This window comes from Diospyros lotus, chromosome 13, assembly GCF_014633365.1.
Source record: "Diospyros lotus cultivar Yz01 chromosome 13, ASM1463336v1, whole genome shotgun sequence".
Taxonomy (NCBI): domain Eukaryota; kingdom Viridiplantae; phylum Streptophyta; class Magnoliopsida; order Ericales; family Ebenaceae; genus Diospyros; species Diospyros lotus.
This window is the reverse complement of record NC_068350.1, coordinates 29,788,765-29,816,760: the sequence shown is the minus strand read 5'-3', so window position 1 is coordinate 29,816,760 and position 27,996 is coordinate 29,788,765. Positions and strand designations below refer to the sequence as shown.

Sequence of the window (27,996 nt, the reverse complement as noted above, 5' to 3'; positions counted from 1 at the left end):
GCGTCAACTAATCGTGGACAAAAAATTGTTGGCCTCCCAGTCCATGCCATGCCATGCCATGTCTCGCCAACCTACGCCTCGTGCAATTACCACCATGCCTGCCCCAGCCCTCTTTCTCTATCTCAAAAGCACTATACGTCTACGCTCCTCTTCGCCTCCTCCGTTTCCGCCCTGCCCCATAAATGGGCGCGCACTACCGCCACCGCCACCGCCCTAAGAATCCCCAGACGACCCCCCAACTTCTCCTGTTCCGCCCCCAATAGCCACGCCACACACGTTGCTGGCAGGGTGGAGGCTAACCCCCTGCTTCCCGGTGCACGATAAGTCTCCCTATTATTATAGCAAGCTAGGGTTTCCTGGCCACAGATCTTCCTTTTCTTCTCAACGAGGAGGAGGAGGAGTCACTCGAATGGGTTTCGAGAACAGAACCAGCCATTGGCCGCCGCCTCAGGACAATGCCTCTCCGCAGGACCTCCGCCAACCACCGCGTTCGCCGGAACACAAGCTGCTCACATTGCCCACTATCTTGACCATATCTCGAGTCGCTGCCATTCCGCTTCTCGTTTCAAGTAAGTTAGGCTCTCTTTTTATTTCTTTCTCCTTTTGCTCCTCCGTTTGTTTACCTGGAAAAGTTATTTTACCCTGCCGATTTCTACGAAAAATGCCCACGTTATTTATTTAATTTCTGTTGAGACGTGCGCAGGCAAAGAGGTTGAGTAATCAGATAAAAGTTTTGCCTTTTGGTTGTATTTGATTTCCTAGGAATCGTTATGTAGATTTAACAATCAACCTTCCATGATGTTTCATGGTAACTACAAAGTTCTTCCTGCTGTTTCATTTTGATTCTACATCTATCCGTCCTAAATTATTGTGATCATGATGAAAGACTTGAAAGTTTGAAACAATGTGGTAGTGCTATGTCGAATGGAGACAAAAAGCTAGTTTTGAGTTTTGAGCTGATTTTGAATGCACATCTGGTAGATTGTGGATATATTCAAAATTCTGTTCTACGTGTATGATAACGATCTGTTTTTATAAACATTTTTTTTGCCAACTTTCATGTGAAAATAGAGCGGTGTCTGGACACATATTCAATTGTGTTATGCTTTGTTTCTGAATCATGCCTTGTTGAATGGTCACATTTAATGAGACATATACAATTCACTTTTTGAATAGCTTTTTACATGGATAATTGTTGGGGAACAACTGCTACGGCAAGTATTTTCATAGCTGCGGCAATTACAGATTGGCTTGATGGATACCTTGCTCGCAGAGTATGCAATGCTTTTGCCTTTAAAAACTATGGATATGAATTTGATGGACATTTTATATGCCTTTAATATTTTCTCATGCCTTAACTATTTTCAGATGAGGTTAGGAACTGCATTTGGTGCATTTCTAGATCCAGTAGCTGATAAGGTAAATGCTCTCTTTATCAATATGGCATGTATTGTTATCTATTGGTTTGCTTTGGTTGAGTGTGTGAGAGGTTTTTCTGGACTTGCAAGAGGAAACAAAGACTCCACTATGTAAGTCGTTTAAGAGCTTTATATTTGATTATCATGCTTACTGAATGCAGCTCATGGTTGCTGCCACCTTAATCTTGTTGTGTAGCAGACCCTTGGAGGTTCCTATGTTTGCTCAAATGCAATGGCTACTGACTGTACCTGCAATTATGATAATTGGTAGAGAGGTGAGGATACGCTTTCTTTTTATTTTTTTATGGAGCTAGGCTAACATGTGCATTTTGCTTTGCGAGTGCCTAAAGATATCTGTTTGTCTCTTCTTTATTTGCCACCCTTTGTCCATTTTTTTAATCTTTGTAGCCAATTCATTATTGCAGAATATAAATACAATGTCCTTTTTTCATTCATCTCCTCTTTTTCTTGCTGATAGTCAGAAATAAGAATACAAATGTAGTAGTTTAGATAAGAGAGGTTCACAATACGACAGTACATAAGTTCTGTGAAAAGTTAGAAGTAGAACTCCAACCTGAAAAGTGCTTTTCAGGTTGGAGTTCTACCTCTAACTTCTCACATGGTATCAGAGCTAACCCTTGGCTGTTGTGGTCATGGACCAGTACCCTGCCCAATCACCTAGGCATGTATCAGTTACTGGAGAAGCTTCAGCGTGAGGGGGAGTGTTGAGAATTCTACATTGCCTCCACAAGGGAGACCCGGGCTATATATAAGGAGGAGGATCCCTTCACCTGTTAAGCTAGCTTTTCAGGTTGGAGTTCTACCTCTTAACTTCTCACAAGTTCCTTTGCATCGACCATCTCATGTATACTTCCTTTGTTAAGCTTATCACAATACGACAGTAAATAAGTTCCTTTGCATCGACCATCTCATGTATACTTCCTTTGTCAAGCCAATTATGTTCCAAATTGTTTAGTATTGTGCTATTGTCTTCTCTAGGTTCTGTCATATTTATGCATTCCAAATATTAACATAAAGGGAGGACTAATTTTAAACATTCTGCTTCATAGGATGTAAACCCAATATTGCCTTGAAAACTATCATCATCTCATATGATCAACCTATTTTAATTATTTTTTATGCATCTTATCTGAATAGGAGCAACTCCAATATTATGAGGAATAATCTTATCTCTAATTCTATCATATCTTATGAAGTCGCACATCCACTATAACATCCTTATCTATGTGACACCCATATCTTGCTCATGTTGGTGTTTTGTGGTCGAACATTCCATGACATATAACAAAGTTGATCTTATAGCTGTTTCATGAACTTTTTTTTTCTTATCTTTAATAGGATTTTACTATTATAAAAAATTGGACACACTTCTCTATTAATTTTGTGAATAACATCCTTAATAATTCCTTTTTTTTGTTTGATAATCTATCCAAAATATTTGATATGATATTTTCTTGGAATGATATGATTTCAACTTTCACTATAAATTTTTTCATACTCCTATTTCTACTAATTTATAGTCTATGTATCTGGTTTTCATTCTGTTCAACTTGAAGCCTATGAATTTTTAGGTAATAATCCTATACTTTGAGCTTAGTGTTCGTCTTTCATTTTTGTCTCATCTATTAAGACAATGTTATTTGCAAATAACATTATAAACCAAAACACCTCTTTTTATATGTGCTTAGTAAGTTCATCCATCACTAGAGCAAAGAGATAAGGCTTTAGTAAAAATCCTTAATGGAACCCAATTTCAATTGGAAAAATCTCACCATCTCCTCCTCGAGTTTAACACGTCTTTAAAAATCTGTATATAGATAACTCAAATTCACATCTTCTTTAAGACCTTCCATTAGACTTCTTTGGAGATTGTCATATGCCTTTCCTAGATCTATATAATATGTCTATATAATCCTTTGGTTTATCTTTAAATCATTTCATCGTGTGCCTCACCAAGTATATGGCTTCCATTATTGACTGATTGTGCATGAAACATGTGTCACGAACCTAGGGTCTGTGATGGGTTAGAAGAGGAATTGGGGAATGAAATCAGAATTGTAGGAGGAGAAATGGGGGAAGAAATCAGTAGAAAGGGAGAGAGTAATAGAGAGAAACGAGAGGGAGAATTGGAGAGAAATGTAGAGAGGAAAATAGAGATTCAATATCAATAATTTTCAGCATACCCTCTCTTCTTACAATGGGCCTTTTTATAGGCCTTAGCTAGCTCCCTAACTAATTTCTAACAGCACCCATGTGCTCCTAACAAACACCCAAATATCTCCTAACAAACTAATATAACTAATTACATTATTGCCCTTCTAATTACCCTTAGTACATGACAATATTTCCCCTCCTTGAAATGTTTCTTGTCCCCAAGAAACTTATTACCACCTAGCCATTGCTTCTTTATCCAATGCCCGCCTTCTCTATCTGATTTTTCTTTCTTTCTTTTCTTGTCCTTCTAGGCCTTTTCTTCTTCCTCGTTCTCAAGTATCCAAGATCAATCCCTGTTGTAATTCGGCCTAGAATTTCAATAGGAGCAAGTTGATAGAGTTCAAGTTCAATACCAGCAGCAGTTGTTCCTACACCTCCATGGTGCACCACAGCTGCAAATTGAAAGATATCATCAGCATCCTTGAAATGCAGCAATGGAAGATTGCAGATTTGCCTTGGACACTCATACCAAGGCTGCTTGTGAGCATTAGCCTTAGGAGCTGGTGCAACTTCAATTTCAGCCAACAAATCATCCTTCCATATGTTAGACAGCAACTTGGATTTTCTAGTAGGAGCAAAAACCAACACAGCAGCGATAGTTTTGTTTTCTTCAGCAAACCCTTCGATTCCTTCTGCTATATCCCTTAGTTTTCCTCCAGCTAGTGCTGTCTTCACCTTCTCGTTGCCTATTTTAACCCAAGTCAAACCCATATTTTGTTTCGAATGTGATTGTTCCTCAAATTTCGATAAGTCTAAAATCTGAGGATAGGCTTCAGCACCATCATCCACATCGATGGCTGGTTCTTTAGTTTGATTTGTCTGATCCAATGTTGTCCCATTTTCCACAAACTTCTGATCTGGAGCAATCCCAAACCCTTCCGCCCCTGCACTAGCTACTGGGGGTAACGATTTGGCTTTGGCCTCCTCTATCACTTCATCAATTGCTTCCCTAAAATTTCCTTGCAGTCTTTTAGTAGATGCATCTTGGGATATTATTTCTTCTTCAAAAAGATCTGAAGGCTCCTTTTGATCTGCTGCCCTATCAGAATGCTTATTTTTTTGCCCAAAGTCTAGAGTAGGCAGTGAATCGGATGTTCGTAATCTTGTCTCCTCCTTCGGCTGCTTTGCTCCAAGAAATTCCTCCTTGTTAAAACTTCCATGATAATCATCAAAATATTTCACCGGAAAATTGTAATGATACTTCTTAATTAGTATCATTGCAAACTCTTGCAGCTTCTCGCGGAACATTCGACCAAATTCCTTGCACTCTTCTTGTATTACACTTCTTGTTTCCTTGTCAACTTGGCTAATCTCCTTCTCAAAATCCTTTCCCCATGTTTGATGCTTCTGGTCAGCTGAAAATGCAGCATTCTTTGGCTGCCAGTGAAGCTCCATTCCAGCTGAAAATGAAGCATTATTTTGCTGCAATATAGGGCCCATCTGCTCCATGTATGCACTGCTACCAATGGCCTTATGATCAGGTTGTCCCCCTGAAAATACAGCACCCTTCTGCTGCGATTGAGACTCCATTGGACTCCTTCGTGCGATACTTCCCAAGGCTTCACGAGCAGGACATTTCATTGAAAATGCAGCATCCTTCGGCTGCAATTGAAACCCCATTTCAATTGAAAATGAAGGATTTTTCTGCTGCAATTGAGGCTCCCATGCTCTCCTACATGCACTGCTCCCTTTAGCTGATTTTTCACAATCAACATACTTTGAAGACCAAGGAGCTATATACATACTGCTCTTCTTCAAACAAATTATCCCAAAATTCAAGCCAAAATTAACCTTTGTTTACCTTACTAGCAGCCTAGGATTTGATTGGAACTATCGCCAAAAAAGTGCCGGAATTCACAGCCAAAAATCACCCATCCAAATTCACCTTCAAAAATCCACTCCCAACTGCTCCGAACTTTGCTCAGCTTCTCCACTTGCAGCTGATTCTTAATCAACAGCCTTTCTCTTGCAGCTGATTCTTAATCAACAGCCTTCCTTGCTCACCGAAGGCACTGTCGGACACCACCGTCTCTGACTCTCTGCTGCCGCTGCTCGCAATTGCTGTAGATTCAACAATCGCTTGAACTCGAATCCGCTTCAGCTTATGGCCAGTGATGCATCAAGCTTACTTCCCTCGGTTATGCTCTGAGTTGGCTTTCCAGAATGCTCGGAATCTCCTTCCGATCAAGGAGGAAAGCACGGGTCACCAACACGGTTCAGAAGGCAACCCCAAACCGTAGCACACACAGTGCCTTCCGATCAAAGCGGCAACCCTAACAGCACTCTCCTAGATCTGAATTTCGGCGCCTCAGATCTGGGTCCTCTTCCTGGATCGCCCCAAAGGACCGACAATCACCTGGCTCGTTGGAGTTAGATGCGCTAAATCACCTTGACTTTAGTAGCTTCGATCGGAATTGCTGTTCGATCAATCGAAGCCCAATTCCTTCTTGCACCGGTTGCCACCCAATCACCGTCCACAGGCTCCCAGCCCAATTGCGCTCGCCTCTGGTATTTCCGAAATCTGGTAGCAACTACAATGGGTCATCCGCTTCACCTCGACGGACTCCCGCTCGCCTCAATAGTTGCACTTCAGTGGTCGTAGACCACCCTTCCTTCGTTGCCTTCCAGCCGAACCCTGCTACACAACCGCGATCTCTTGGAACTCCTACACCAGTCGTGACTTCCTGGCTCGCCTGCTGCCAAGCCTCATATTCTCGCCTCAAACGCCTTCCGACTTGGAAATTAGCAGCTAGGGTGTCGGAACTCACCAGCAAAGAAGTCGGAGGAATCCGTCTCTTCGAACGGAATCCGCATACAGTTTCGAGTCGAAACTGCTTGCTCTCCTTTTGATCGGAAATTAGCAGCCTATAATCACCGTCGGAACTCACCGATAATCACTGTCGAAACTCGAATAAAAAACACAGCCAAGGATGGATTGCTCTGATACCAATTGTCACGAACCTAGGGTTCGTGATGGGTTAGAAGAGGAATTGGGGAATGAAATCAGAATTGTAGGAGGAGAAATGGGGCAGAAATGGGGGAAGAAATCAGTAGAAAGGGAGAGAGTAATAGAGAGAAACGAGAGGGAGAATTGGAGAGAAATGTAGAGAGGAAAATAGAGATTCAATATCAATAATTTTCAGCATACCCTCTCTTCTTACAATGGGCCTTTTTATAGGCCTTAGCTAGCTCCCTAACTAATTTCTAACAGCACCCATGTGCTCCTAACAAACACCCAAATATCTCCTAACAAACTAATATAACTAATTACATTATTGCCCTTCTAATTACCCTTAGTACATGACAACATGATTGATATTTAAGCACTTTGGTTTTTCTTCTATAACCTTTGCTTAATCACCTTCTCCCAAAGTTTCATAGTGTGGCTCATTAGCTTGGTCCTTTTGTAATTTTCACAAGTTTGAATATTTCCATTCTTTTGAATAGGCACTAGAGTGTTCCCCAGTGTTTAAAAAAGCCTGCTTAAGCGTCCTTTTAAGCACAAAGCGTGAAGCGTAGCATGCTTGGGGCTTTTTTTGTGTGAAGCTCACCGACTTTAGTTGAGTGCGATTAAAGTGTGCTTCAAAAATACACTTGGGTTTTTTTTTTTTTCTTTTTTTTTATCAAACAATATAAATGGTTGATTTGTTAAAAATAACAAAAGAGGACTCATTTGCATTTACCAAGCAAAAAATATTGAAGGGAACATGTAATTAGGAATTGTTGATTGATTGTAAATTAGGGATTGATTGGTTGGGGATTGTTATAAATTAGGAGTTGATTAATTGGGGATTGTTATAAATTAGGGATGATTTTTTTTGTTATTCTTCCATCTAATCCTTTGTATAAATCATGTTAATGAAATAGAATGGGTTTTTTTGCCAAACTTTTACCCCCCCCCCCCCCCAAAAAAAAAGAAGACCCACCATAATAAAAAATTAAAAAAATTAAAAAAAAAACCTTAGCATTTTCAAATCCTTTCCATCGAGAGTTCATACTAGTTTATCTTCCAAATTCTATCAGGACTAGCAATTGACCAGATTTTATCCTTATTTGTGTCCTCTATGTGTTTTTGCAATGTTGCATGAACTTGTAAACTGGTATAAAATATAAAGAAAAAATGATATCTCATATTTTGTTAAATTTTTAGCCTTCATTCTTATTTAGTTTTTTTTTAATGATTGCTTTTTTAATAGTTTATATTTTTTATGCTTATAAAAGTTTATACTCTTATTTGATTTATATGCGCTTCACTTTACTTAAGCATGCGCTTTGCTTTGTGCTGATGCTTCGTAGGCCTTTTGTGCTTAAGTGTGCTTAGTGCTTTTCAAAACACTGGCGCTCCCAATATATTTGTTAGGCATCTTTTTCATTTAAGGATCACATTGAATAAATTCATTTTCTACAAAATGCATTTTTCACTATGTATTTTCATGCTTATGTTGGAAATATTTTTTGGTTCAATTGATTTACATTTCATCATTTATTTTATGGCTTGTTTCACTTTTTTTTTTCTTTTGGACAAATGTCTGTGAAACAAACATATAGCAAGGTGGGGTTAGCTATGTAGATTCTAGCTCTTCAATCATTTTTATAGGCATATTTATAGAACATATGACTTATTTTTTTTTCCAAAGTTATGGTTTGGAAAAATACTAGTTTCCTTTTTCCTTGAATAATTTTGGTATAACTTTTGGATTCTTATAAAATAAAGTTCACTTTTGCCTCAAGAGAAAGAAGTCTATTTGGGTAGTCTCTAAGCCACTTTTGTGTGTGATCAAATGTTCATCTTGTTACTTGAAATTGTTATTAGCTGTCATGAGATCTTATGCCACGACAAAATTCAACATGACTTTTTCTCTCCTCACTATTCCTCTCCATTGCAATGACCTTCATGCACATCTTTATACTTATTACATGACCATTTAAGCCACCTCCTATAAATGGTCTTTAGGTATTCTTTGCAATAACCTCTTTAAATCCACCCAAAGTTTTACCTCTCTCTCATAACCCAATCTAACCAGTGTTGGATATGTACTAACAATATTCATAGTCTTCTCTCCTAAACAATTTTAACTGCAATAATTCTATTTCTCAATCTCTTTACATCTTGTATCTCATACTTCAAAATCTTATCCATGTTAATCCCCACTCTGTTTTTTCCGTACAGTCCTTCCTATGACTCAGCTTTTAAAGTAGCATTCTCACCAACCTATCTTGTCTTTTGGAGGCAACCAATGTTAATCCTTCCCCTAATCATCCATATAACTTCTATAGATTTTCTAGTCAAGGTTCAATGTTTCATGATCCAATCCTAAGCTTTTGATCTTGGACTGATTTCTTTACTTGCATCTAGCCTATGAAAATGTGAGAGCCCTTGCAAATTTAACACTATATTCAAGCATTGTTGCAGCAGCCCTAGTCCTTTTTAGCTATATTTGAGCAATGCAATGGCTCTACAGCTGATGCCTTGTGAGGTCTAAGTTGCCAGTCTGACCACGTGACCCAAGCAGATTTGGCTGAATGGTTGTCTATTTTTATAAACCGAACCGGTCTTTTGCTTTTTGTATGGTCTTCACCTTAAGGTCAAAATAATCTTGATTGTTTATTTTGTATATTTGTTATAAAATTCAACATTTCTTTACTTATTTCCTTTTTCACTCATGTCATTGCATGCTTGTAGTGTTTTCTAACAGGCACCTTAAAGCAGGTTTCTTGACCAGGTTACTTCAGCTTATGAACAAAATGGATTTGGGTGACTTCTAAGAAAATCTCAGGAGACAACCTTATAGAAACGGAGTAACAACTAAATCAATTATGCATGTACATAAAAATAAAGACTGTTCATTTTTCTGTGCTACATATATTTTTGGATAAGTAACATCATGACCATATGAAGGAATGCGAGGAGTATTGCAAATGTATTTATATTGAGAGTTTTGAGAATTTTAAAGTTGTAAAATATAAGCTTTCAAAGGAGGAACTGATTAATAGGCATAAACCTTCTTAGTTTGCTTTCTCATAAGATCCAAGCCAGTTTCATTCATCCACTACAATAAATTTGCAATTTGCAAGGCACTTAAAACACCCTAACATGTTATCCGTTGGGGCCATTTTTTCCTATTGGTGCACAAATTAAAATGTCCCTTCTAATGGTGCTTCTATCATTACGAGGCATTTTTTAGTGTTGTACAAGGTTATGTAATGGTGCCATGCCAAGCGCCCTGTATGCCACTTCTCATGGCAGTTTGGAAAGCCTTATAAAAACTTAAAAGACATGTGAAAGTGCTTTGCAATAGGGCCAATGGTAACTTGAAGTTGAATTAAACAACATTTTTAACTGCCTCCATATAAATAGAGAACTTTAGTTTGGAACATGAAAAAATGCCCCCCAAAAGTTCTACTTTTGGTGGAGAAGGGTGATTTTTAGCAACCTATGTATTTGCAATCAAACCACAAAACGTATTTATTCAAACCACAAAACAAAAGCAATTCATTTATTTGAAAAAACATTAATAAAAGTTCTATATTTTACCTCATACCTCTTAATTACAAATCAACAACAGCCAATTTTTTTAATAATAAATAGTGTGTTATTAATAAATAAGAATCTTACTTGAAACTCAAAATTGCAACCCGAAATCAAAATACCACCAGCTAACTAAGAGAATCCAACTGAAACTCTATCCAACTATCAATGCATAAAAAAAATGCAAACCAGCAAGACTCTTGCATCATGAGTATACCACACTTCAGAGAGCTCCAAAATCATTCGACAGAAGCCATGTCTAGAAAACAAAGTTGTAGTACAAAAAATAGACACAATAAACACAAATGAGAAGGATGAACCTAAGAAGTATGGATAAGGGACTAGACACAATATTAACACAAAAAAGTGCTAGTTTTCAGGAAAGTAGAAGGTACAAACATAATATGATCCCAAATTTTTGTTTTTCACACCATATATATATATGTATTTGATTCAGCATATTGATTAGAAACCATTTGCATTTAATCAAATAAAAAGAAAAACTAAAATGAGCATGCTAAGACAACTGGTCAACCCTAGTTGGGAAAAGTTTGACAAGTGTCTTGTCTACATAGGTATGTATGCAACACCTACAATTTTCTGTGCTTCTTGGATCAATAGGGTCAGCAACTAAACACATTAAAATACGGCCAGTAATACTTCCTAATGAGACATGAAGAAGAAATATGAACATGAACATGAAATGTATGTCAGCACTTATCCTTTGCACCCACTTAGAATTTCTTTTTTGTATTAAATATTTTGCTTCACTGCTGAAGTTACATGGACAGGATTCCGTATGGTAAGAAAAGAACAGAAATGAAAAAAAAAAAAAGGTTTAAAAGACACTTCTCTATTTCACGTTTCTAGTCTCTATGCCATACAATATTGTGATGGAATACAGTCGTATCAATTATATTCAGTCACCGCCATCTCCTGAAACTTTATCTTGTCATTGCATCGGACAGAGTGTCCAGTGTAAAATTTTGCCACATTATTTTTTTGCATGAATTTGTATTGTCAATGTGACTTTTAGATGTCAATTAACATTATGAATGCCCTCCCACTAACCCTAATGTGGTTAAGGTGCAATTGATGATGAATGTCATAGAGTACCATTCATATTAATCTGTAAAGTACAGACACTGCCTAGGGGTTTCCATACCGGTGTCGCCAGCGTGTTGGACGCTCTTGAGTCTCCAACATCCTGACACGCCTTTGATACATGTTGGACATGACACACCCAAGTGGCTTGTCCCAGACTATCTTAATTTTTTTCGAAGGATATGAGAGGGAACATGTGTAGGACACACATATCCCCTATGGGGGCACTTCAAAGACTAAAGAATAAGCGTTTTCTTTTTGACCGTTCAATTTTTTGACTTCGCAATTGCATGATTTTTTTTTTCTATGTTTTTATTGACTTTCATGCTTCTATTCTCTAGCTCTTTAAACACTGACTGGATTGTGAGGAATGAAGTGACTGGACTGTGAGTTGATTGCTAATTAGATTAGAATTATTTATTTAGAATTTCGGCATATGAATTTAAATGCATTTTATAATTTTGTTATATAGTTTTGATACTTATGCCGTTAAAAATATATGAAAAAATGTTTTATTAATTAATGTATCCTGACCGTATTGTGTCCTACTTTTTTGAAAAATGTCATGTCTCCCATTCCATGTCCCCATTCATGTCCATGCTTCATAGATATTAATCAGGGAAACTTAAATTCTTTCAGAACAATAAATATGGGTTTATTACCCATTCTTATGCACAAATAAGGAATAGCTTAAAAGTTGATGCCCCTTGCTATGCATGCCCTCCATGGTACTGTAAGCAAGCAGATACAATTTCTCCTTATAAATATATTGAGTGGTTTATACCTATTGAAGTGAAGCATGCCAAATTGAGAATCCCAAATGATCGTACTCCCTAGAAGTCATATATATTCTTATATTAAACATAACTCGAGTAGGTTCTACTTTATATTATCCTTGGAATTGTATGTGTTATGTGTAAAAACTGTGAAGCACATTAGAAAAGTGAAAACAAATTCATTTGTTCAACTGTACATATGGCAGCTTCATCATGTGTAAATGCAAAAAGAAACTCTTTGTTACAATCAGTGGGTACAGAAATGCAGATGCATACTTTTTCCAACATTCATACATATGAAGTTGCAGAACTTTAGGTTGCGCACGACATTAGAAAAGTATTGCAAGCAGTAATATATTTAATTTAATGTGAAATGTTCTTGATGAGGAACATCAAATTAGAATCATTCTAGATTGTCAAAAAAGTATAATGAATCATATTGTTGAAGAGGATTCAGTGAAAAAGTAGGGGATCATGTAGCACTGGGATAAATTTGTATCAAGAAGAAACACCTGGATAAATTGTAAGTTGTGCCATGATCATTAGCTTACATGTTAGACCATTCCCTTGCTTGGAGCCCATGATATCTCAATAATCTCAGTTGCCTTTTCTATTTGCATATGTTGTTTTATCTCAATCAGTGTTTCTTGATAGTTCTTTCTCTGCTTACATAAAAGGGTGTGCCAATTGTATGAGATTCCTTGCTTTGTGAGGGTTGGGGGGTGTCTTTTTTGTATGCAACCTTACCCTTGCTTTGAGGCTGTTCCAACAGCTTGAGCCCATAACTTTCCTGCTTATGTAGTTAGGACATTTTAGCTGTGGTACTTTTATACCAAAAAAGTCAAGGTGTGAAGACCTATATTTTCATGCAATGTGGTGGGGTCAGTGTTTTGAAAAGCACTAAACGCAAAAGGCCTATGGAGCTTAAGTGTAAAGCACAAAGCACAAAGCGAAACACACACTTAAGCAAAGTAAAGCACATATAAATAAAATAAAGAGAATAAACTTTTATAATCATAAAAAATATAAACTACTAAAAGAGAGATCATTAAATAAAAATCTAACTAAGAATGAGGATTGAAAATTTAACAAAAGATGAGATATCATTTTTTATTTATATTTTGTACCAGTTTACAAGTTCATGCAATCATAACAAAAACACATGGGAACATATAAATGGATACAATCTAGTTAGTTGCTGGTCCTCAAGGAACTTGAAGACAAATTGGTTTGAACCATCAGTTGAAAGGATCTAAATATGCTAAGGCTTCTTTTTTTAATTTTTTATTTTTATTTTGGTGAGTCTTCTTTTGTTTTTTGTAAAAAATTTACAAAAAATCCATTCTATTTCATTAACATGATTTATATAGAGAATCGGATAGAAGAAAAAGGAAAAAAAATCCCTAATTTACAACAATTCCCAATTATCAACCCTACTTTGTAGCAATCACCAATCGATCAATCCTTAATTTGCAATCAATCACCAATCCCTAATTCACAACAATCTGGAATCAATTATCAATCCCTAATTTTGCAGCAATCTGAAATCAATCATAAATCCCTAATTTACAACAATTAGGAATAAATTAGCAACCCCTAATTTGCACCTAATTATATGTTTCCTTCAATATGTTTTGCTCGGTAAATACAACCATTTTCTTCTTTTTTTTTTTTTTTTGTTTTTAAACAAATGTGTTTATGATTTTATTTAGGTCTTTCTAAGATTTGATAATAGCTTTTTTTTTGGGTAAGAATCCGTACAAGCACCGACAATATTGCAAAAATTTATAGCAAATCCAACCATTCATATTGTTTGATTTTTTTTTTTAAAAAACCAAGTGCATTTTTGAAGTGCGCTTATTTTTTCACTTTAAAGCTCAGGTAAAAACACAATTTAAGTGCTCTTTAATCGCTGTTAGCTAAAGTCGTTGAGCTTCACACAACAAAGCCCAAGCATGCTGCACTTCACTTTTTGCGGTTAAAGAACGCTTTTTAAACACTAGTGTTAGGTTCATAGGGTTTCAATAGGATGTAGCAATTAAATTTGTATATCAACTGTAGTATATTTATTCTCTAGTGAATAGTTACAACTTGTAACTGAAATTGTAACAGCTGATTGATTAGCTATATATAAAGCTAATCAATCTGTTTTGTAGGCAGTCAATGACATTATTAAATTTCAGTTTCTGAATTCTCTCTCCCGATCTGTCTCTCTCAGAATTCTCTGTTTTTCTCTTAATTCTCTCTCGAACTTTCTCTCCCTCTTGCATCTTTCTATTCTTCTCTCTTTCTTAATTCTCCTCTTAAATTATCCCTAATTTCTGCATTATCTCCCACCACTTTCTGCCCTAATTCTCGCCGGTGGCTGAGAATTCATACTGTCAGATTTAGGATACTAACAAATTGGTATTAGAGCTGTTCCTTGGCCTTTGACTTCTCCTGCTTGTGAATTTCTGCCATGGCTGATGGTAAAAGAATGAAGCAGTTTGAGTCACAATTGCAGCAGGTGAATGTGACAGTCTCGAATCTGCAGTCTTGCGTTGATTCATTGGAAGTTGGATCCAGCAGAAACCATGATGGATCAGAAGCTTGAGACATTGAATCAGAAGTTTGAGACGATGGAGGCAACTATGGATGTCCTAACAAGGAAATTTGATGGATTCATGATGATGTTTTCAAAATTGTATCAAGTCAGTCTTCCTTTTGATTTTCCTCCTAAGGAAAGATCAGATCTGCTTCTGCCAGGAAATGGAGTGATTCATAGAATTCCACAATCTAACTTGCCGGAGGATTTTCTATCAAGGAGAAGGCTGATCAAATTCTGGAAGGTATTGATGGTGATGCTGCTAACATGACATGTCCTAAGCAATCTGTGGATGAACACAGCAAGGTGCCTAGTTCAAGCAGCAGCAAAGATGTTCAAGATCCTCTTCCTTCCAAGCATCTTCCTCTACTTGATCATGGAGAAATTCAGCCACTCGTAGCTTTTCTGTTCCAAAGGACATTACAGCCCAAGATTATTTTAGGTTTGTCAAGGAAGGTCAAATTGTTCCAACTAAACCAACTCAAGATCTTTCACTTGAGGTGGAAGATTTGGACAGATGATTTGGTTATGAAAGAGAGAATCAGATCAGATTCCTTTGATGTTGTCCATCATGTTGATTGGCAGGGCTTGGATGTTGTTGTAAAGATTTTTATGGATCAAGATTTCCATCCAAAGCAATTGAAGGAATTTTTGAGAGAGGACACAATTATGAAATGCCTGTGGCATCCAAATATTATTATTTTCATGGGAGATTGAAAGTCTCCAAATCTTTTGGTTGAAAAGAAGTATACAGTAAATGTTTGTGATTTTGGCCTATTTTGCTTAAAACCTATAACAAGAAGCTAAGACAACAAAGAAACCTAGGGCACAAAGGTACAACATGTCATGTACCACGTGATATAAGGGGTAGTATAGCAATTAAATGTAATGGAGGAACTAAATGGAATAAGAGAGGAATCTAGGTGCGAGTTAGTTAGTGGCTGTAGGGGTATGGTACAAAATTTGTTGTTGCTGTGGCAGCTTGTACATTCCCCAATGATGTAAACAGTTACCGCACGTGAAGGGCTAGTATCCTAGCTATATATGGGTACTCTCTCTCTCGGCATTTTTCAGGCAATGTTACAACTTAATTCTCTGGAATCGTCTCTCATTTCTCTCTTTCTCCCTCAATTCTCTTTGATTTTCCTCTCTCAACTCTCTCGATTAGCCTATTGATCGAGAATCCCTTAGTCAGATCCTCCGGACCTGGCAATCTAGTATCAAAGTTCGCTCTTGGGCGTCAAGTGAATACTACTATATCGACACAATGGCTGATGGGACGCAAATGAAGCAGATGGAGTCCCAATTGCAGCCAGTGACAACAACCATGGCGGAGATGCAGTCGAGGTTGGGATCCTTGGAATTGTCGATTGGAGCTGGGGTGGATACCCGTATTGATTAGGCGATGGGGAGGTGGCGTGAAGAAAACTGGGAGCAAAGTGCTGTGTTGCATGAGCAGATGATGGAGCAGATGCAAATGTTTATACGAATGTTTGCATCACAACAGCCGAGGAGGCTTTCGCCGAAATTTCTGCCTAGGGAAAGGACGGAGCCCATATTTCCTAGAGTAGGAGTGGAGCAACGTCAGGGGGGAACTTCGGACTTTGAATTCAAAACAGAGACCCTGGGTGAAAATATGGTTTGTTGCGCCAGAATCAACAAACCAAGAGGGTTTTGGCAAGAAAGCTTGAGACAAGGTTTTGGATGGTTGAGAAAAATGACCATAGTGAGCCCCTTGAGCTGATCTTATGTCACTCATGAAGGCCTCGCTAGAATCACTAAGGGAGGCTAAATATGCTCTTGAATTAGATTGAGAAACATCAAGAGATTTTCCAAGATTTTGACTAGATACTCTTTGAAAATTTCTATCAAAATGGTGATAGCATTTGTCTACAAAGTGCCCTGGTTTTCCGCACAATTGGCAATAGATCCTTTTACCAAATGTTCTTCCACGACGTCTTCCCCCTTTGTTCATATATCCACCTCTTCTTTGTTCAAATACTGTACTTTCTCTAGGTCAATTTCATCCATTTGATAAGTGATGAGACTAACAATGGTTTCATCTCATGATCTAAGCCATTTAAGTATTGCAAGAAGCAAATCCTTATCATTTAGAGGCTCACCAATAGTCTTGATTTTCAGAATATAGTCATTGATAGACAACAAATCCTTCTTAACTGACCTTAACTGCTGCTTTAATTGAAATGATTTTGCTATGGTTTGGCGAGAATAAAAGACTTTCAAGAGAAGACCATACCTCGGCAGATGATTCATAATGAATCACTTGCGCTAACACGTCTTTATCGATTGTAGAAAAGAGCCATTTAAGAAGCAGTTGATCTGACCTCATCCAATTTAAGTATTTTGGATTCACCACTAGAGATCCAACTTCACTGGTAACTAGATCTAACACATACTTAGGTGGAGGAGGTGACTTGTCGAGGAACAGTAAGAGATCAAAGGCTCTAATCGTTGCCAAGATCTGAGCCTTCCAAAAGATGTAGTTGCTCGAATCCAACTTGATCGGTATTGTTGTTGCCAAAATACATAAATATATTTTTAACGTGGGATAATACAACGTGTGTGGTTGATCATGAGAATCTTGAGAGTGTAGAGTCTCGGGAGTCTTGTGAGTCTTGTCACCAAGTGTCTTGAGAGTCCTGAGTGTCTTGAGAGTCTCGTGGGTCCTGAGAGTCTTGTGAGTCTCATCACCAAGTGTCTGAGAGTCTTGAGAGTCTTGTGTATGTTGAGTGACAGGAGACTCTCGGGATCTTTTGAACGGGAGACTTGATGAACGAGAGACTCCTTTGGATCTGACAGAAGGCTTTCTAATGACTGAGTGACCCTTGATGGCCAAGAAAGTCTTGATGATCGAGAGGCCTGTAAGACGAACGCACGGTTAGGGGCACGAGTGGGTGTCCCCACGCAAACCCTCTGATGCTTAAATCAGTTCTCGAGAGCTGGAGCGCAAGAGTGTATTCAAAGTGCCAGAGAGAGCATACTTGAGGTAGGGGGCGAGGCCTTATATTTAAAGAGAAGGGAGGGAGGGAGGGAGGGAGGGGGGGGGGGGGGGGGGGGGGGACACGTGGTGGCCATCCCGAGAGTTTTGCGGTCGTCTTGAGAGTTTCGCGGGCTGTGATGGTGTATTCGAGGGATGAGGTGTGAGTGGGAGACACCCACTCGGTTGGATGACCAAGTGGCCTTGCTTTTGAGTCTCATGCGTTTTACTCTTGGTGCTTTGCTTCCCAAGCAAGTGTTGGGACAAGAGGTGGGTGTGAGTGGGAGACACCTACTCAATTATTGAGGGAAGTCTTGACCTTCACGTCTTCCTTCTTCATGCCTTGATTTCTAGATAGGGTAGAAGAGAAAAGAGGAGAAGGGTCTGCCCTCACTCATTTGGTCATATGATCGAGTGGTTCTTCACCCACTTGGTCTTGAGTGGTTCCTTTGCTTTTTCACCTTGGTTCAAACCCATATATGCCCCAATTGGATCTACTCCTTAACTGGATACGAATGCAATTTTCAAAGCGTATCAATTGCTCCCTACTCTTTTGTTCGAGAGAATTGGGCGAAAGAGTATCCAGCCTTACAAAATTTTGGGTATTTTCTTCCATAATTTTCTTGTGTTTTGGAAGCTGTTTGCATAGTCATTTTGTTCTTGACATTCATCTTCTTTAATTATCTTGTGCAATAAGATTCATACCTTGGGTTTGAATGGCTTTTACCCTTACTATCGGACCGTGAGCGGGACAGCGGGTCAGGATTTACCTTTCATTGTCGGGCCATGTACGGGATAATGAGTTTGGATTTTTTTTTCAGTTGTCAAGCTATGAGCTAGACAATGGGTTAGAATTCATCCATCATTGTCGAGTCATGCGCGGGGCAATGAGTTTAGATTTTTCCCCCAATTGTTGGGCTATGAGCGGAACAATGGGCCCAAATTCGCTTTTCCCTCATTGTTGAGCTATAGGTGGGACAACGAGCTTGAATTCGTTTCCCCTTGTTGCCAAGTTATGAGTGGGGCAACGGGCTCGAATTCGTTTTTCCCATGTTGCCGGCATATAAGTGGGGCAACGGACTCGAATTCGTTTTTCCATCATTGTTGAGCTATAAGCAGGGCAATGAGCTCGAATTCGTTTTTTCCTCATTGCCGGGCTATAGGGCGGGGTAACGGGGTTGAATTCGTTTTTTCCTTGGCGTCGGGCTATAGGCGAGGCAACGAGGTTGAATTCATTTTTCCCTCGTTGCCAAGCTATAAGCGGGGCAATGAGATTGAATTCGTTTTTCCCTCGTTGTTGGGCTATAAGCAGGGCTTGAATTCGTTTTTCCCTCGTTGTTGGGCTATAAGTAGGGTTCGTAGATGACACATAGCAAGTGCGTGCCTTCTTTTGATCTCCTCGAACCTATCCCACTCCCTCGAGCTTGGGGAACTTCATCAATAAATAACAAGAGGGCACCATAGCCCTCATATCATTGAGCAGGGGTTGGCCCAAGATTATGTTGTATGTTGCTGAATGTGCTTTGGCCACCATAAAGTTCACTTGTTGAGTCATGCTTTGGGGATCTGAGCCCAACGTGATTGGCAACTGAATAGACCCTACTATTGGGACAACTTCCCCGATGAAGCTGAACAAGGGAGAGGACACTTTCTTTAACTAATCGTGGGATATATGCATTTGCTCAAAGCAATTCTAGTAGATGAGGTTAATAGAGCTACTGCTATCCACCAAGATTCTAACCTCCATCACTGAATTAATCTGGTAAACTTGACGGTCATATGCCTTCCATGAGGCTGAAGTGTCTCCAGCTAGAGTTTCACCGCCCAAAATAACATGGATGGCTTGGTGGGTTGGTTCATTATCTAGAGGGGGTCTTGTCTGTGATCCCTCCCCCTCTCTTGTTGTCTTTGGTTTTACCTTTCTTGCCCCTCACACTTGTCTTCCCTTCGTCGGGGCTCCCTACCTTCTCCTTCTTCATTCCGTACATATCTTTGCAGATGCCCTTCCCAGATAAGCATTTCAATCTGATTTTTCAATTCTCTACACCGATCTGTAGAATGCCCACGAGTCCTATGGTACCAGCAATATTCTTCTTGATTTCTTTCCATGGGTCTATCAACTCTACGAGGTAGCTTGAGGACCCCTGCCCCCTTTATTGCTGCAAGTATGACTGACCGGGGCTACAGAAGCCTGGTGTAGTGATTAAACTGAGGTCTAGGTGCATTTGCTCTCCTAGCCCTCTCCTGTTGCCGGATAGAGTCTTCTTCCCCTTCGCGCTCCTTTCTCTTTCGCTCCCTGTCATCATTTCCCCCCATGGTTTTCATGACCTTGGTGTGGAGGATGTACTTGTTTGCTCCGACGAACAAGTCTGCCAGGGACATTGGGGGATCTAGGGATAGCGACTCTTGAAGTGAGGTCAGCCGTGTCCCCTGGAGCATGGCAGACACTGCTGCCTCGATTGGCAAATCGTGAACTTTGAGGGTGGCGTTCTAAAATCTATCCACATACTAACGCAGAGTTTCGTTATTCCTCTGCCGAATATTGAGCAAGTATGTAGCCTCTTTCTTCCTCCGACTATTAATTACAAAGGCCTTAATGAATTCCATTCTAAGCTGTCCAAATGAAGAGATAGAGGCCTTAAATAAATTGTTGAACCATGTTTGGGTGTGCCCTGTCAGAGTTAAGGAGAAGGCCCGGCACATTATATCATCATCCCATTCGTACAATAGCATCAACAACTCGTAGTTTTGAATGTAATCATAAGGATCATCTTTCCGGCATAGGGGGTGACTTGGGGCATTTTGAATTTTTTGGGCAGTGGCTTCTCCAATATATCCGCAGTAAAGAGAAATTTTCTACGTTGTTGTTCCTCTGTGGCTGTGATTAATTTCCTTTATTCAAGTATATTTTCAAGTATCTTTTTCATATCATCTCGTATACTTACTGTTGTTTGGCTATCTTGTCTTCCCCCCTTTGGCGTGTTGGCCACGATTTCATGGTACCTCTCCTTTTGTGGGCTCCTTGCCCTGTCCTCCATTTGCTGATTATCGTTTCTTTTGGGCGTAACGTGGGGATTCTTCCTTGGTGGTGGTGTCTCGGCCTATTCTTCCGACGAGGAAAGGATCGAGAATGAGAGTCGGGTGTGGCTTCTCGATAGGAATTGGCTTCCAAGTTAGGCTGAAACTCATGTGGCTGCATCAGTTTCGGCATGAACCTCCTCAAGGTATCAGGCACTGTCCCTCCAAGCATCATGCTTTGGAGTATTCTAGCCATGTCCTAAAGTGCCTGCATACCCTCAATATGTTGTTGTCTTAAGACTTCGCACTCATCCCACTGGACCATAAGCGGTGATTGTCGTAAAGTCCCAACTTGATCGGTGGGGTGTGCCTGTGAGCTGATGTTAAGTAGAGGTAGGGCTGGCTAGTACCTCACTTGTGGATTCAAGGGAGTAAGCGAGCACCTCCCTGTGGCTGAGAGTCTGGAGGAGGTGGAGGTGCTCCCTTGGGTGAGAGTCCCATGGAGGTGGGTGCTCTCCTTGTTGCTAAGAGTCTTGTGGAGGTGGGCATGGGCGTGTTTTTATGCCTTGAGAAAGAGTTCGTTGATGTCCATGAGTGTTTGCCATATTTTAAGTTGACTTTTTGTCTTTCCCATAAACGACGCCAATTGTTGTTGTCAAAATACAACAATATATTTTTAATGTGGGAGAATATAATGTGTGTGGTTGATCATGAGAATCTCGAGAGTGTAGAGTCTTATGAGTCTCAAGGGTCCTAAGAGTTTCGTCACCAAGTGTCTTGAGAATCCTAAGAGTCTTGTGAGTCTTGTTACCAAATGTCTTGAGAGTCTTGTGTATGCTGAGTTACGAGAGACTCTCGGGATCTTTGGAACGGGAGACTTGATGAACGAGAGACTCCTTCGGATCTGATGGGAGGCTTTCTAATTATCGAGTAACCCTTGATGGTCGAGAGACCTGTAAGACGAACGCACGGTTAGGGGCGCAGGTGGGTGTCCCCGCGCAAACCCTCCGATGCCTAAGTCAGTTTTCGAGAGCGGGAGCGTAAGAGTGTATTCAAAGTGCCATAGAGAGCTTACCTAAGGTAGGGGGCAAGGCCTCTTATTTATAGAGAAGGGAGAGAGGGGGGACACGTGGTGGCCATCTTGAGAGTTTTGCGGGCTGTGATGGTGTATTCGAGGGATGAGGTGTGAGTGGGAGACACCCACTCGGTTGAATGACGAGTGGCCTTGCTTTTGAGTTTTGTGTGTTTTACTCTTGATGCTTTGTGTCCCAAGTGAGTGTTGGGACAAGAGGTGGCCGAGTAGGTGTGAGTGGGAGACACCCACTCGGTTATTGAGGGAAGTCTTGACCTTCAAGTCTTCCTTCTTCATACTTTGATTCCTAGATAGGGTAGAAGAAAAAAGAGGAGAAGGGTCTGCCCTCACTCATTCGGTCATATGACCAAGTGAGTCATACCCCTTCGGGGAGAAGGGTCCGCCCTCACTCACTCATATGACCGAGTGGGTCTTCACCCACTTGGGAGTGGTTCCTTTGCTTTTTCACCTTAGTTCAAACCCATATCTGCCCCAATGCTTGGATCTACTCCTTAACCGGATACGGATGTAATTTTCAGGGTGTATCAGGTATGAAACTGAAGGCCTTTGCCACCGCTGCAAAATCAGACTGCGAGGCGGATGACAAGGTGGAAGAGGAGTGAGGTGGAAGAGAGGAAGAGGAACTGAGATCGGGATTAGATGCCATAGACACAAGTTGATGGCTCTAATACTATGTAATAGGAAGCTAAGACAACAAAAGAAACCTAGGGCACAAAGGTACAACAAGAGAGAAGAAAATGCTCTCATGTAATTCACTGAACTGAAATGATTAAAATGAATCAAAGATACAAGAGAAGAGGCACTGCCGAGTTTATATAATCAGCGAGCCTAAGGCCAGAATGTCAAACCACCTAACTAATTTACACCAAAACAATCAACAGCATATATATAACATAACTGCAACTAACTAACAGCAACATAATTGAGAAACAGACTCAAGTAACATGTTCTTCCACAAAACCTAGCACAATTCTTTCCACAAAATCAACAGCAGGAACTCAGGAATGGATGGCTCCAGAAGTTTTCGGTGATGAACCATCCAATGAGAAGTCTGTATACAGCTTTGGTGTGAAATTATGGGAAATTGCATGGAATTCTACACTATTGGTCTGATAGAAAATTACGGGTCCTATTGCTACTTTCAGTTCTACTTTACCGCCACTAACTACAGCTAGAAATTTCAAGAATTGCTCAGTCAATTTCTCATGCTACTCAGCTTCTTTGTTTTCTTGAGGACAAGAAAATTTTCAAGGGCAGGGAAATGTCAGGTTCCTAGGGTTTCACTAGGATGTAGCAATTAAATTTGTATATCAGCTGTAGCATATTAATTCTCTAGAGAACAGTTACAACTTGTAACTGAAATAGTAACAGCTGATTGATTAGCTATATATAAAGTTAATCAATCTGTCCTGTAGGCATTCAATGACATTACTAAATTTCAGTTTCTGAATTCTTTGTCCAATTCTCTCCCGATCTCTCTCTCAGAATTCTCTGTTTCTCTCTCTCTCTCATCATTATGTTCTTCTCTCTTTCTTAATTCTCCTCTTAAATTATCCCTAATTTCTGCCTAGTCTCTCGTCACTTTCTGCCTTAATTCTCGCCAGTGGCTGAGAATTCATACTGTCAGATTCAGGATCATAACAACTTAGTGGTGCTTGTACAGGCACTATGTGCCCATTGTGGTGTCACGACCCCTAGGATATTAGAGGGGTAATACTGTAATTCAGTTGGATCATAATGTGGGTAAATCACACCAAAGATCACTAAACTTTAGTGTGTTTTTTATTTTGCTCACTAAACTTTAATTCTTTTCAATGTGATCATAGAAGTTTAAAAAATTTTGCAATATGGTCACATATAAGATTTTCTGGCTAATGTGGCAAATAATAAAAATTATTGTGCAATGACAACCAATCAGAATGTGCCACGTGTCAATATATAATAATATTATATTTAAATACCATTGCACAATATTTTTATTATTTGCCACATCAACGCCATGTCACCCACTCCGGCTATAAAGTGGCTGAAAAATCTTATATTTGATTACATTGCAAAATTTTTTAAAATTCTGTGATCACATTGAAAAAAATTAAAATTTAGTGATCAAAATGAAAAACACACTAAAGTTTAATGATCTTTGATGTGATTTACCCTCATAGTGTTGTAATTTGGTTAGATGCCTTGGCTGTTGCTGTGTTTGTTGGGCTTCAGTTACAATAACTGAAGAACAACCAGGTTGTCAGAATGCGATTCTGACATGAAGAGTTCTCTCCCAATTCAGAGAGAATTGTGTGGGAACTGATAGATTAGAAGGATAGAAAGAACAGGGGGGAGAGAACTAGAGAGGGAGAGAGACAGAATTCGAGAAGTAGAGAGGGAAAATGATTCAATTGAATTGCCAAAAAATGCTTCTCCTGGTAGCGAAGGTTGGTTATATACTTACCAAGCCTTGGCGCCAATATTTGGTTACATTTGAATTAAAAGCCATGTGCGGTAACTGCCTATCTACTCCTTATTACAGCAATATCCCTTACCCCTCTACCTTAGTGATCTCTTTATTTACATAATAGTCTCGTGACACAAGTATGCCTATAAAAGGCTAGTTGTAAGGGGACGGTGGGGGCATTCAGAAAAAGTAAAGATTGCATCTTTTCTCTCTTTTCATATTCTCTCTCACTCTCTCGATTCTCTTCCCAACTCTCTCTCTACTTCCAAATTCTCTTGAATTTACCAAAATTACCACTGTCAGATCTGAGGAGCCTTGCCTAGCTCATGTGGACTGGGTGGTTTGCATGAGCTCATGGGGATTAGTCGAGTTGAAGGTTCAGAGTTTAGAAATATAAGAACAAAGGAATTATTATTGTTTTATGGCTTACGAAATTTAGACTAAGAAGAAATAGAAGAGAAGCAAAGCATAGCATCTGTGCCATCATTTATTTCCAAAAATTTAGAACAGCATGTGTAATATGTTCTCTCTAGCTCTGTTGGTCCACCATATAATCTCTTCACATTACTCATTTTAATATTAGTTTGTGAGAGACGATGAATATCTATGGGAAAGCATCGCCCATCTGCCTGACATTTTGTTAGTAACTTCACTGCAGGAAAACATGAATTCAGAACACTGGTTTTAATTCCATTGAACAAACAGAACTGTTAGCCCAAGATATAGGCAGTTGGAGCATTTGGCTTCTAGTGGGCTTGTGTCATCATGTGATTGTGTTATGAAAAACAGATCCAGATGACAACAATGATATTAATGCCATGGCAGAAGCTTTTGCTGAATTATAGAGTAGCTGCTTTCAGCTTTCCTTTAGCTGACAAAAAGGGGAAGAATCAGGGTGGGAGGTAGGGAAGCTACTTTTCCTATAGAAGATAGACAGCCGAACTATGGTGCTGGGCATGAAGGAATTACTTATCCAGGATATAGTAATAACAAAGTCTGTAATAGCAATAGTTGATGGAAGAATTTCAACATGAATACATTGGAAAGAAAGAAAACTAGCAAGGGAAAAATTGGAAACTCATGAAAGATGGGAGAATAAGGTTGGATTCTGCCTTTATAGATGTATATAGGTAGGTTCCCTTGAAAGCGTGAAAGATATGAATTTCTCTAGTGCTTTGTTCTCCTTACAATATTTTGGCTAAAATAATTCCCAACTTTTGTAGTTTGGGAATTTTGGGAGTGATGCTTTTATACCACTCAAAGTCTGCCGTTTGGAATGACGTCTTTCCACTAGTGTTAGGAGCTGCCTAGGCGCACCTCTAATAACACTGCCTAGGCGCACCACTAGTGTTATTAGAGGTGTGCCTAGGCACAAGGTGCACCTAGGCGCTTGGAATGTTTCCAGGCAGGCGCATACCATCAAGGGGTGCCTAGGCCCAAGGTGCCTTGGGCTTTTTAACTAGTTTTTAAGGTTTTTATTTTATTGTTTATTATTTTATTTATTTTATTTATTGTTTATGGTTTAAATTTATTACTTCAACTACAAATTTGACAATGAGTAAAATGTTACTACTTCAAATGCTCCAATTGAATTTGAACTAGATGAAGATGAAAAGGGAGATGATATGGAAGAAGATATTAGAGATGATGCTTCTAATGATGAAAAATATGGAAATGTTTGATCTTGATGATGAGAATGATTTTTAGATTATTTAAAATGCATAATTAGTTAATCTTAATTAAGATTTAAGACCTATAAATTGTTTTAAGATTAAATTTAAGTTGACTTAAAGACTTTTAGATTGCATCTTTTAGCATTCTTTATTGTTCTTTTCATTATTATATGTTGAATTTTTTAATTTTCTTGATAACATACTTGTGAATATATTATTAGAAGTTATGATTTATTTTATACCTTATTCTTCAACTAGGATGTATATTTTTCTCTTTTTTTTTTAGTTAGCATGCGTCTAGTTCCATCAGGCGTGTGCCTGGCCTTGTGCCTTAGGCTCCAACACCTTTTTGCACCTTAGTGCACTTTGGGCCTTTAATAACATTGGTTGGGAAGTTGTGGTGATGTATGTTTCCTATTTCATTTTGTTTCGAGTATTTTAGTTGTTTTTGCAACATTTTGGTAAAAAATACATGCTGAATCGTCTTAGTCAGTTATATAGTTGGTTGTTTACACAATTATGGATAAGATAACATGTTTGCACCATTGATTTGCTGATATACGAGCACAATTGAGTGTCTGGAGTACCATTGGCTCTCTGTAAAGTGAAAAGTTAATTGAATGAAAATGGAAAAGAGTCTGCTTGAAAAGAAATGATGCTTAACCATCATTGACATTAAAGTGGTTTGCTTGGTTTGGTATGACTCTTATGCTTGGGTTTTTACCAGCAGACTAGACAATACCACGACAGGTTAATGTTACATTATAAATGAAATTACTAATTTGTAGAGGAGAAATGATTGTGTGTGCTCATAAGTGTTCCTTTGCTTCTTGTACCTCAGCTCCTTGTCATGGATTTATTATGTTGTGGCATTATCCTTTAAAACTTTTTTTGCCGGGGTGCTACTTTGTGCGATTGTCTTTGTAGCTGCATATTGCTTGTTTTCCTCTCTGCCATATTTGCCTTGTGGATAATTGTATGTGCTGATTAGAAGCCTTGCTATGAAATTTGTGACTCAATTGCAGATAACTATGTCTGCTGTTAGAGAATGGGCTGCTTCTCAGAATAGTAAATTTTCAGAGGTTTGTGATCTTTCCAAAACCTCTATTATGGCAGCACCTCCATCTCCTTCCAGATAATAATAGCTTCTAGATTTGATCAATTAGTCATTTTCAGGCTGTTGCTGTAAATAATTTGGGGAAGTGGAAAACAGCCACACAGATGACTGCACTAATGATCCTCCTGTCAACCAGAGGCAGCAGGTTGAGTCTCTCTTTTTGTTGTTGCACAAGACTTGTTATCTATTATGATCAAGAGAATGGAAATATTTTTTGTTTTTTTTTTTCTTCATCTATTTGTCCTTTTTATTAATATCCTCTCTCTCTTGCAGTCTCTCAGGGTCTGGGACTCTTGTAGCTTCTGGTGTTGTTTTGCTCTATATCTCTGCGTGGCTTTCTCTGTGGTCCCTAGTGGTTTATATGAGGAAGATATGGAAAGTGTTGTTGAAGTGACTGAGACCTTTGGCTTGAGCTTTCTCTACTCATCACTTGGAGGTCTTATCAATCGGTTTTTCCCTGTTAGGGGTATACGTACAGTAACCTTAAAGAGTGGATACAAGGGGAAGCCACACACTGTATGTTAATAAGTTTTATTACTTGCCATAGGAATTTGGTTGGAAGAGTCAGTTTCACTATCCACTCTTAAGGCTGATTTTCCTTGTCAAGCCAGCCACCAACCAAGTATATATGTTTGAGACAATGGCATACTTCCTCCAAATATTTTCCTTAGGGAAGCCCAGCGTTCTTCTTGAAGACTTAAATCAGTTTAATTTAGATGTTATTATTGCACTCTTGTGGAAACTTTTTGATGTTAGGGAGTGTTCAAAATATGAATGATTAAAGAAACAAGAAGATTATTTTCAGAAAAATACTCGGTATCACCTTCATGCTTGCAATGAATGTTACTGTACAGGTTGCCTTCCTCGTATGGATGAATGCCCTCTTGCATTGATTGACTCTGTTGTTCTCAATTCTATTTTAGGCTTTATAGTCACAAAAATAACACTCTTTACGGCTGCAACTGGTGGATTGGGCCTGTTGTGTTGAATGACAAAGTGGCT

At 39.0% G+C, this 27,996-nt stretch overlaps 1 protein-coding gene across 1 annotated transcript; it reads left to right on the top strand.

The window, feature by feature from the left end:
• Positions 1–27,804, top strand: LOC127788330 (CDP-diacylglycerol--glycerol-3-phosphate 3-phosphatidyltransferase 1, chloroplastic-like). Its single transcript, XM_052316473.1, has 7 exons — positions 1–569; positions 1,177–1,274; positions 1,369–1,419; positions 1,580–1,693; positions 26,903–26,959; positions 27,054–27,139; positions 27,268–27,804. Exons 1-7 carry the CDS (start codon positions 410–412, stop codon positions 27,386–27,388), a joined length of 687 nt encoding a protein of 228 aa, XP_052172433.1. The 5' UTR covers positions 1–409; the 3' UTR covers positions 27,389–27,804.
• Positions 27,805–27,996: the final 192 nt, after the last annotated feature.

Bases quoted from the DNA above. Each gene is read 5' to 3' on its own strand.
- LOC127788330 (XM_052316473.1), top strand. From the start codon at position 410: ATGGGTTTCGAGAACAGAACCAGCCATTGGCCGCCGCCTCAGGACAAT. The intron at 1,420-1,579 runs GTAAATGCTCTC...TACTGAATGCAG, and splicing joins TAGATCCAGTAGCTGATAAG to CTCATGGTTGCTGCCACCTT. The intron at 27,140-27,267 runs GTTGAGTCTCTC...TCTCTCTTGCAG, and splicing joins CTGTCAACCAGAGGCAGCAG to TCTCTCAGGGTCTGGGACTC.